At 51.4% G+C, this 11,258-nt stretch overlaps 1 protein-coding gene across 1 annotated transcript in view; it reads left to right on the top strand.

Moving 5' to 3' along the window:
* ITGA9 (integrin subunit alpha 9) overlaps window positions 1-7,652 on the top strand; it is a 257,076-nt gene extending 249,424 nt beyond the window's left edge. Inside the window, exon 27 of the mRNA XM_015564847.1 lies at window positions 6,146-7,652. Coding sequence (XP_015420333.1) covers window positions 6,146-6,244 — 99 coding nt within the window. The 3' untranslated portion in view covers window positions 6,245-7,652. The remainder of the gene's footprint in view (window positions 1-6,145) is intronic.
* Window positions 7,653-11,258: the final 3,606 nt, after the last annotated feature.

Genomic DNA, 11,258 nt, shown 5'->3' with positions numbered 1-11,258 from the left:
CCCGCCCCGCGAGTCTCTGGGGTCGTCACCTTTCCAGGCTGGGGAAGCCATCCTTGCTTCTCCAAAGGAAAAAGAAAAATGCACAGACATGCATACACATGTCTGTACGCACTCATGCACGCATGCACATGCGCACGCAAGCACCCGTCACGCTGCCTCAATTAAAACCATGTGCCAGAGACACTCCGTGGGGCTTATTTATGTTTGAAAGTAAATACTGGGCTGATGTTGCAGGGTTGACATCTCGAGGCAGAGACATGCTATGTAAATAGTCAAGAAACTGAAGAGACCCATAAACAGGAGGCCTGAGTTCAGCCAAAGAAGGAGTGTGCCCGAGTCCTGGGAAGAGCTGCCCAGAAGGCAGCCCAGAGGCCAGGGAAGGCGGGGGTGGGGGTCGCACAAGAGACCAGATGCCCTGGAGTCCAGGCCAATCTCCCTCTCTCACCCCGAAGAGCCCCAGGGCTGCAGGCTGCAGACCCCAGGATTCAGTCTAGCCTTGTTTCCTCCTACGCCCCTGCCTCCCTAATTAGAGCTATTCGGGGCGGGGGGGAGGGGGGAAATCTGCTGTTTCCCTAGGTGTTTTCTGGTAGCTTTTTGGTACAAGTTTATCAGAAAAATGGTGTGAGTCTGTCCAGAGGCTCAGGGAACTGCTGTTGGGGGCCGTGGGACCCTCGCAGACAGAAGGCCAGGAAGCACTGTGCTCCCTCGGCTCTCAGCTCAGCGACACTGGGCTTGCTCTCTCCTCCTCTCCGGCTCCATGCCCGTTTCCTCTGCGGCGGACAGGACAGTGATCAACAGGGCCTTTTGCCCCTCATGTGGCAAAGGAAGCCCTGGAAGGTTCCAGAAAAAGTGCAGAAAAACATTGACTCCATTGGGTTGGAATTGAGTGTGGGGGAATTTCCCACATGCTCGGCGTGAGCTCAGCTGGCAGCAGAAGCAGAGGCTTGCCCAACGCTTCTCAAAGTTTCCTCCCCAACGCAGCCATGAGTCCTGGCGGGAGGGACAGTGTGTGCCTAAGGAAGGCCGGCTGTGGGAGAGGTAGGCCTTTGAAGTTTTGCTTGGTCTTAATTTTTAAGAATGTTGTCATTCTTCGTAACAGATCCATACTTTAATAGAAAAGTTGAAAATTCACTTTTCCAAAAACTCTCAGAAAAGTTGGCATCAGGCAAGGACTCTGTGCCTGTCCCTTCTTCGTGTGCTCCACAGGCTGCAGTCCCAAGTTGGCTTTGGGGACCAACCTAAAAAGCTGTGGTTGTGTTTCATGGCCGGAGGAGGTTCGAGAAGGCCATTGGTCTCGTGGGCAGAGACAAAGACACTGGGGCTCAGAGCCAGCAGACGACGTATCCCGTGGCCCACGGGTCGATCATTGGTGCCTGGGCGGTAATCGGGACTCTGGGGTCCCCATGCCACGTCTCTGGCCTGTACCACTCCTCTGAGCAGGTCCTGGGCACTGGCAAACCTAGTTGACACAGTTGTTTGGGGGACCACTGCTTGGTAAACTCAGAGCCAGGGCTTTGGGTTCTGTATCAAAAGCCAAAACCAGGCTCTGAACAAAAGCACTAAGGCAATCGGCTCATTTTTGGAAATAGCATTCGTTTGGTCACGTAATAAGCAGCGTTAGTGTGACAGAGACCCCATTAGACGGACAGGGCACCTTTGTGCAAACTAGTAAACAGCGCCCCCTCCTCCAGAAACTTAATTCTGTCTGTCCGAAATTCAGACTCTACTGGTTTCCTTAGAAAAAGTCTCTCTACTGACACCTGCTGGGAAATAGTTGAAAGAAAGTCTGTGCCTCTATCTGTGATATGCGTGGTTGGCACCTCCTTCCCGCTAACACGCACGCCAGCCGTGCGCAGCCTGCGCTACTGTACCCAGCACTCCCTCCCCATGAGCGTGGGCTGTGTTTTAAGACATGGTCTTCGCCTCCAAGGAGCAAACATCAGTGGCAGCTGCAACCTTCCCTCTGGAGACCACACCGAGGTCGTGTTGGCCACAGGGTTCTCCAGACCCCGCGGTGTTGGAGTGGGGCATAGCGTGGGTCAGGCGGCGTTAGGACTAATGCTGACGCCCATCCTTTGGGAAGAAAAGAGCTTGCTTCTGGGTGCCTGCAGGAGACGACAGCACCTTCACGTTTAGGCAACAAATGTGACACCCATGAAACATGAGTACACGTGTGAGTCAGTCCGGGCGCTCTAAATCCTTGCTAGGTTGTTTGTTCACTCTGCGTCAGATCTTCACGCTAGCATAGCTCTGAGAAAATGGCGACCTTTGTCCTTCTTAGAGTGGAACAAGGTGAGTCTGTTCTGGCAGGACAAGGCACAACGACTCTCTTTCTATCTAGAACCCCATCAGCTGCCTCTCTGCCACCCTTCCTGGGGCTGTTCATTCATTAAGTCAGACAGAACACGTGGAGTGCTGTGTCAGTTAACGCATGCTGCGTAACAAACCACCCCAAAGTCTAGGCGGGGGTGGGGAACCTTTTTTCTGCCAAGGGCCATTTGGATAGTATAACATCATTCTCGGGCTGCACAGAATTATCAATTTAAAAATTAGCCTGCTGCCCAGCCGGCATGGTTCAGTGGCTGAGTGTCAATCTATGAATCAGGAGATCAAGGTTCAATTCCTGGTCAGGGCACATGCCCGGGTTGAGAGCTCAATCCCTGGAGTGGGCAGGGGGCAGCCTATCAATGATTCTCTCTCATCATTGATGTTACTATCTCTCTCTCTCCCTCTCTCTTCATCTCTGAAATTAATAAAAAATATATATTTGGTTAAATTGGCCTGCTACATTTGGACTAACTCACCCCTAATGCCTTGGCAGGGCCAGACCAAATGATTTTTCGGGCCTTATACAGCCCATGGGCCAGACGTTCCCCACCCCTGGTAGTGGCTTAAAAGCAACAACCATCTATATAGCTCCCAAGTCTGTGAGTTGGACTGAGTTTAACAGGGTGGCCCTCCAGGCTCAGCTGGACTCACACACACCTCTGCAGGCAGTGGGGGTGGTTGGTGTAGGCCAGTGGTCGGCAAACTTATTAGTCAACAGAGCCAAATATCAACAGTACAACGATTGAAATTTCTTTGGAGAGCCAAATTTTTTAAACTTAAACTATATAGGTAGGTACATTGTTATTAACTTAATTAGGGTACTCCTAAGGCTTAGGAAGAGCCACACTCAAGGGGCCAAAAAGCCACATGTGGCTCGCGAGCCGTAGTTTGCCGACCATGGGTGTAGGCGGTCCCCAGCTTGGTGGATGCTCATCTTTCAGCAGACCAGTCCATACTCAATCTCATGGCCCGGCAGGACTCAGGGAAAGTGAGAAGACACGTGCAAGGCCACGTGAGGCCCAAGCGTGGACCTGGCAGAGCATCTCCTCTATCACATCCAGTTGTCAAAGCAAGTCACTGCAGATTCCAGGTGTGGGAAACAGACTCCACCTGCCTGATGGGAATTGCTGCAGAATCACATGGCACAGGGCAGGGATACAGGGCAGTGGAGGATGGTGGGCACCTCTGCAGAGTCTCACTGATGCCGAGTACAGATGAGATGCTGTGCTCTAGGGGGTGGAAAGCCAGCGTCCTGCCTTCAGGGAGTTCTAAGACAAAAGCAAAATGAGAAGGGAGCAGACCGTTGAAAGTCAGCTTGATTAGCGCCACGGGAGAGATAGGTTACTTGTCTGGAATTGAGGGTGAGTAACCCGGGATTACTGAACCATGACCCCATCGGCGGGCAGAGCTACATGCTAAAGAACCTTATTTCCATATTATATCCAGCCCTATTGGCATGATTATGTTCTCTTCAGCACAGAAGGGACACATGACATTTTTCCCCATCGACCATCTTTCTCTTTCAATAATGATCGCTCAAGCAGTAACTTCCCAGGCAGACATTTCCATTCAATCTTGGGTTGCTTTTTTGTGGGTGTGCTTCGAGGGCAATGGCGAGGACCTTTTCCTATTTATCCAGAACTTTCAGGCCAAGCCCCTTTTCCACATCCCTGCAGAGGGGAGACAGCCGTGGGGACTTGGGGAGAGAAAAGTGCATTTGTGGGGTTGTCAGAAAGTGGGGTTCCCACAGAGGTGGTCTGACGCTGCGTAGAAGAGACCTCAGGGCTGAAAACATGAGGAACTCCATGTCTGCTTGCAACACTGGCCACGAGGACTGGAGCTCACAACACACGACCCTTGCCAGTTGTAAGGAAGCTTCTACTCCGCCCCAGCCCTTCAAACAGCACCACTCCATTGACTCCGCTCAGAGTGAGAGCTCGGCACGGCCTTGGCCATGTGGGTGGAGACGTTTCCTGGGCAGCTCTCTTGATGGTTCTCTACTTCAGCTCGACCAGTGAGCCCCCTTGGCCGGTGTGGGTAGGAAGATGGTAGTGCAAGCGAGTTCCTGACCCCGTTGCCTTCCTTGCTCAGGGAGCTCACACCGTCAGGTGACTGTGGATGCTTGTCTCGTAGAGCAGCATGAAGACCACTGCGCAGACAACAGCGGGTTAGATGTGCCGGGAGAGCGGGTTTGCTTGGTGATCTGCGCAGGGCAGGTTCATCTGGGCATTCCCTCTGGCAGCAGGCGGTAGAGGTGGCGAGTCTTGAGCATTTTCAAATAGGACTACGGGACTGTAAGCTAACGGCAACATCGCATCACACACCTGCCGTGCAGCAGACCATGTGTGGGTCTCAATCCTCTATTCACGGGGATTGAACGGAGGATTTGAGGGAGGCCATTTACTTGGGAGGTGATCTCAGGGAACATGGATCAGAGCAGGGAAACAAGGCAGGGAAGAGAAGGAAGCCAATCAAGGAGGCGTTCAAGCTGCTTAGCACTGTGGGCACGTTCCACTGGGAAAGTGCGGGACGGGCACCTCACCCCAAAGAGAGAGGGAGCTGGAGTACCCCCAGTCCGGGCAGCCATGCCACCAGGCAGGTGCAAGGAGGGACATCTGACCTCAGGAACAGATGCCACTGATGCTGGTGAGCAAAGGACAAGAGATGCCGGGTCACCCTGGGCTGCAGAAAGTTGCTTAAATATTGGGCCGTAGAGTGCCTGTAATGACTGTCTAGGCAAAACAAAAATTCATCTCACCCCGTGTGAAGAGCCAGAAGACCCGAGAGGGGAAAGTCTTTTCAGAACCAGGGTAAAGGAAACTGCCGTCCGGTCAGGAACGGATGCCAGGCTCCTGGCTGTGGCACACGAACAGGTATGAGACAAAGACCTAGGGCTCGACTGCAGACCCAAAGACACTTCCCAAAGCCTATTATGGGAGAGCAGCAATTATTCAATTAGTCCACGGTGGCTAGTCTCTCTCAGGATATGAATAAGTTTATCAAAACCAAATAAGCTCAGGAAATGCCAAGCCCTGGGGTTTCTTCTATCCTTTCCTAAAGGTTTATTAGATCCTTCACTGCTGTGTACATTGCAGATCTCTTTAAGAAAGAAAGAATGCAGCGTTTCCCAAACTCATTTGACCATGAGACCCATGTTACTCCCAAACACCTTGGAATAACTCTCTGTAACTAGTGTTCCCTGGAATACAGTTTGGGAAACACTCCACCAGAAGCACTTTCCAAGGAGCAGTCATGAGATAGCCTGGGGAAGTCCATGCATTGTGAAAAGTGGCTCCGCATAAGGCTCTGTCTAAAGTAGTCGAATCAGAGATGTTTTCCCAGCCAGCCTTCCTGGCACTGAGTCCCAGTCATGCCACTCCTCGGCCAGGTCATGCCTCTCCTCAGCCAGGTTATGCCTCTCCTCGGCCTGGTCACGCCTCTCCTCAGCCAGAGGTCATGCCTCTCCTCGGCCAGGTCACGCCTCTCCTCGGCCAGGTCATGCCTCTCCTCGGCCAGGTCATGCCTCTTCTTGGCCAGGTCATGCCTCTCCTCGGCCAGGTCACGCCTCTCCTCGGCCAGGTCATGCCTCTCCTCGGCCAGGTCATGCCTCTTCTTGGCCAGGTCATGCCTCTCCTTGGCCTGGTCACGCCTCTCCTCGGCCTGGTCACGCCTCTCCTCGACCTGGTCATGCCTCTCCTCGGCCAGGTCATGCCACTCCTTGGCCAGGTCACGCCTCTCCTCAGCCCGGCCGCCTGACAGTCCAAATGGCTGATTCCCCAGCTTCTCTAACCCGGCTTCTCTTCTGTCTGCCTTTCAGATGGGCTTCTTTCGCCGAAGGTACAAAGAAATTATTGAAGCCGAGAAGAACCGGAAAGAGAACGAAGACAATTGGGACTGGGTCCAGAAAAACCAGTGACCTGCCCCGCCAGTCACATGACCCACTCATGTCACCTGTCGTCCTTGACCTTTGTATCTTCCATATTTGGAAGAAAGAATGTTCTCCAGATTTTTCGGAGGCCCCACTGATGCTGTTCTCGTCTTCATTCTATCCAGCCCAGGTGCCAACCTGAGGCCGCCACTTCGGCCAGGTCACGTGACTGGAGCCCACCACTTCCTTTTTAAAGATGAACTCTGAACTTTGGAACGCAAGCTACAGAGCCGAGCAATATTTATGGATGCAACGTGCATGGTCAACCCTCAGGGGAAAACTGTTACCTAAAAGTATTTTTATAAATATAAGCCTTTTATACTGATTATGTCTTTATATTTGTATCGATGTTTTATTATTTCTATTAAATAGTTATATAATTCACTCAAGCACTGATATCTGGCCTGGAAACACATGTACATTTGTACAAATTTTAAAGGATAAAAATCTTACTGTTCTTTGGAACTTGCTGTGACAACAGACTTGCCGATCAAATCATGGGAAGAAACCTCGTGTCCTGAATCCACCAAGCTTGCGGCTCTGCGTATAAACTGTGATTGTGGCCGGACCCCCAAGGCAACTTTCACGACTTTCTTGCCTGGAGTCAAGTTTGATGTTAATGGACTAAGGAACTATAAGTATTTTCTCATGCGTACCTTTCATTGGAAGAGTCCCAACAGGAATTTGGATGGAAAACCTGATTCCCAGCAGCAAGCCTGCTCTGCAGCCCCAGCAGGCATCTCACCCTCCTTCCACTGGATTAATAGGCGAATTGGAGCAACGCCAGCCGGTCATCTGGTAAACCTCAGAATGGCATCACATCCTGGATGTTGTACATCAGAGTCTGCGCACCACAAGGACTCGATCAGTGCCCCCCCCTCCCGCCCCCCAGAGACTTGTGTCGGATGCTGTGCTGTGTTGCCTTTGCGGGGTCCTTTGAGTTCAGAGGTCTCCAGTTCCCTGTCACTTTTGCTGATGAATTGCAGATTCCTTCCCAGAGATGACTGTTCAACCTGTTCTTATTGTTTAAAATAGTGTCTTGGGTGGGGTTCCAAAGAAGCAGGCCCCAAGACGAGGCTCTGCATGCAAGTAACTAATTAAGGAAGTGCTCCCTGGGGAACACCGGTATGGGGGTGAGGGAAGCAGGGCGAGGGAGGAAGCCAGGGGAAGGTTCCATGGAGGGTAGCGTCAGCCAGATCCTGCAGAGGAGCTCTGGAGGGTAGGTTGCATCTCAGGGTTGTCCCAACCTGAGGCAAGATGGCTGAGCCTTCACACACGTGCACCTAAGGAAGAGGTAAACCTTCCACTCCGGTTCCTACTGGCAAAATGGCTCCATAGCTCAGGGGTAGTCCATTAAATTAGAGCTGCAGGTGCACCCCCACCACCCCCGGGGAGGCATACAGAAACGGTGCAGCGGGATCTGGGCAGAGCCCCAGCCTCCTCCCCTCCTCCCTGCAGGGTTGGATGCTGAGTGATGGCCTTTAATATCCAAGCTTTCTGTTTGACAGCGTTTACTATTGGATGGGCTGGGCTGCCCAGTATTGAGTGCATTGTGGTTTTCTAAAAAGGGCACTGGGCCGGTGGCTGTATCGTGCTCAGCACCGTGCCCAGCGCCTTGGTGAACACTCAGTAACCGATAGTGGCGATGGCTGCTGCTACCACTGCTGAACAACCATCTGATGAGAGAGAAAACATGTGCTCAGAGCAGGGCCTGGCCGAGAGTCCTTCATGGCTCCTGCTCAAGCCCCAGTCCATACAGATGGGCATCCGAAGGGAATGAGACAAAAACAAGATGAAAGACCTTTCGTATAGGAGGACCTTGTCTACTGGCAGCTAACATGGTGGGGGGCTGTGGACCCCATTGGAAAGACACAACTTCAGGGGAGATAGGTTTTCTAGACAGTTGGCTAATACTTGCAAACATCGCGAAAGCTTTGGGTGCTGGGCAGCTACGAACCTGGCCTGGGACATGTGTGTGTCTTTTTGTTTCTTCCTACGCATTGACCCTAATGCAGGAAGACAATGACTGTATCATGGTGGCTAGGGGGACAGGCAGCAAAAGCCAGAGGGTCAAGAGTATGTAGGAAGGAGGCTGATCCAGAATGAGGTTGGGGATGTTGCATCTAAGGGCTGGAGGCACAAGAGGTAACTACAGGGCAGATGGAGGCGGGGAAACCAGTTCTGGCACAGAGTTTGCCTATGAGTTCTATCAAGAGTAATAAAAGCAGTCTTTAGTGGTTGTAGTCGCTCATTTAGAGGATATTTATGGGTCCCCTGCTTTGCGTCAAGCACTGTGCTAGGTTCTGGAAGCTCCCCAGAGAACACTACCACAGGCACATTTTGCCTTTGGGGAGGCACACCTCCTGCAATGGAGTGTAGAGAGTGGATTTTTGATTTTTTATTTTATGAAACCCCAGTCACAGCTTCCCTTTGATGGGCTTTTATTCGTTGTGTCATGTTGTCCTTTAACAAATGACTTAAAATTCTTGGGCGGTAGTCCTGGGCCGGCTCCCTCGGGGGCTGGCCAAATGCTCTCGTAGCCACTCCTGCAAGGGCTGCAGATACATCTGGTGACGGTGTGGAAGGCAGAGGGAGAAGCCTCATTCCCATCGGGGTGGGCTCCTGGGGGGCGGTGTCAGAAGAGGGTCCTTTTGCTTCTGGATGGCAGACCCGCCTGATTAGTCACGGCCCCAGGAGGTCACTGAAACTTCATGAGGCAGTTTTAAGAAAATCATACTCGGCATCAGCAGGAGCCAAGACCAGCAGCCACTGCAGGAACCCGTTTGGGAGGGACGGTGCCTCTGCTTGTCTGGTCGCGCTGAGGAGCAGGCGGGGCACAGCGATGGAGAAAGGAGTCCCCGCGCTCTCAGCTCCACCCCAGGTCAGGAGCCCTCGCTAGGCTCCTAGGGGAAGCAGACAGGGTGCGTCGTCGTGTCTGTGTTACTTCTCCAGAATATTCTCTTACAGTTCCACAGTGAACTCCAATTCCTACCCTTCCCGTTTCGTTGGGTTCACTGTGGAATCTGCTAAGACAGCAATTTTCAACAGGTGTCCCTCAAGAATGTTTAAAACATGAGACGGGCACTGGCCTCTTTTCTCTTAGATTGTCAAATCAAAAAATGACAACGGCCGCCACGGTAGCCTTCCAGGGTGAACGAATCCTAATTGTACCTTCTCTGTTGTTGGTAGCTCTGCAGAAAAGATAATATGGGTTTGGGTGTGCTGCAGAATTCTAGTAATTAGTTTATGTGTGCCACAAGATGAAAAAGGCTGAAAATCCCTGTTTTCACCAACTGTCAGAAGGATTGGGATAGTGGGGTGCTTTTTAAACATGCAAAACGGCCTTTGTAGAAAGAAACTGAATACAAGCATGCCCGCCCCCTTTCCACAAACAGTTTGCTTGTGATCCGTTTACCTGGGACTCAGGAGTCTCGGAACATCCCCAAAGTGAGCCCGGGACTGTCGCAAAGAGGAGGCGGCGAAATTCAGGAGCGGGGAGGCGCCAGAAGAAGTGAGTGGGCCCATTGGCCGCATGATGACTGACAGGCACACATCTGGAATCACTTAGCATGGAGGTCACCGAGGCTTTCCCAGACAGTTCTTCAGGAAAATTCCCCTGCCAGGGGTATTCTGAAATCTGGTAAACATTGTAGGCAATCCAATAGAAAGTCCTTCACCACATCATGGAGAGCCTACAGTCCTTGAGCCAAAGGCCACGAGGTTAAAACAGAAAACCTGCAGGCCTCCCGGACATGTGAGGGACCTGTTTTCCATTCGAAGCCTAGTGGATCCCTCAGGGGGAGGTGTGTCTTGTAAGCGACCTGTTCATGGCTGGCAGGAATGTTGTAAGAGGTGATTCTATTACTTCTGGGAAGGCATGATGCCCAGGTGAGTGCAGTTCCGGGGAGGCTAAGCATGAAACATACATGTGGTGAAATCTACATACATCTGACTCAAACTGCCCCAAAAGTACAGGCACTGGGAAAGCTTCTAATTTGGGGGCAGATGGCCCTTTCGCAGACAGAAAACGCGTGTCATTTTGGAAATGCCCCAGTCTACGGGGTTTTTGACAATGTTCTGTTCTGCGATACAGAGGGGTGATATACACAGTGGGGTGTATTTTCTGAAACAAAGAATGGCCGAAGGGAGTGTCTTCCGGTTTTGAGCCCCTTGCTGGGGGATAAGGAACGTGTTTCCCGCGTGGCGCGATGCTTTGTAGCACAGTGGTCTTGATTTCAGACTTTGTTTAAGGTTTGGGTTTGTTTTATTCTAATGTGCACGGTGTGACTGGCAGAGTGAGTTTCAAGGCTTTAAGAGTGATTAATTGCATGCAGGCACCCACGCTAACTTCACTTCTAGAACTTGACAGATACCTTCATGTGCATTTCCATCTAGGAGTTTTGGCGGGAGGGGCGTTCCGCCTCCCGAAGTCACGTGTATTTAAAGTCTATGCAGTCACTTCTAATTCACTTGCACTGTTTGGGAAATGCAGGTTTACAAAAGTACATGTTTGGAATAAAAGGAAAAATGGCTGCAAATGATTCAGGAGTTCGGTCTGCAATTTCTTTGCTACTGAAGAACTTGGACCTCTTCAGGATGTTGAAGATGGGGATATGAAGGTCCATCTCATTGCTCCTGAATAACCCACTTAATGTGGCTGAACTGTTCCTGACCTTTGGCCTCCATTCACCTTCTTTGTGCATCACCTACCTGCCCAGGGCCACACCTGAGACCTTGATCTTAAGGTAAATGGGCCCAAATTAAATAGAATACATTCCTCATTGTTAGTACACTGCTACCACATGATCCACCAGTCAGTCACTGAGCATTTTCCCAGAAGCCTTTTGGCCTTTACACATTGCAAACAGTGTGTTCTTTGTCTTTTTAAATATATTTCTATTGATTTCAGGGAGGAAAGAAGAGGAGAGAGACAGAAACATCAATGATGAGAGAGAATCATCATTGGCCGCCTCCTGCACACCCCCCTACCATCCCCGCCACC

Source organism: Myotis davidii, unplaced genomic scaffold (assembly GCF_000327345.1).
Source record: "Myotis davidii unplaced genomic scaffold, ASM32734v1 scaffold81, whole genome shotgun sequence".
In the NCBI taxonomy this organism is placed as follows: domain Eukaryota; kingdom Metazoa; phylum Chordata; class Mammalia; order Chiroptera; family Vespertilionidae; genus Myotis; species Myotis davidii.
This window is presented reverse-complemented; position numbering and strand designations above follow the sequence as displayed.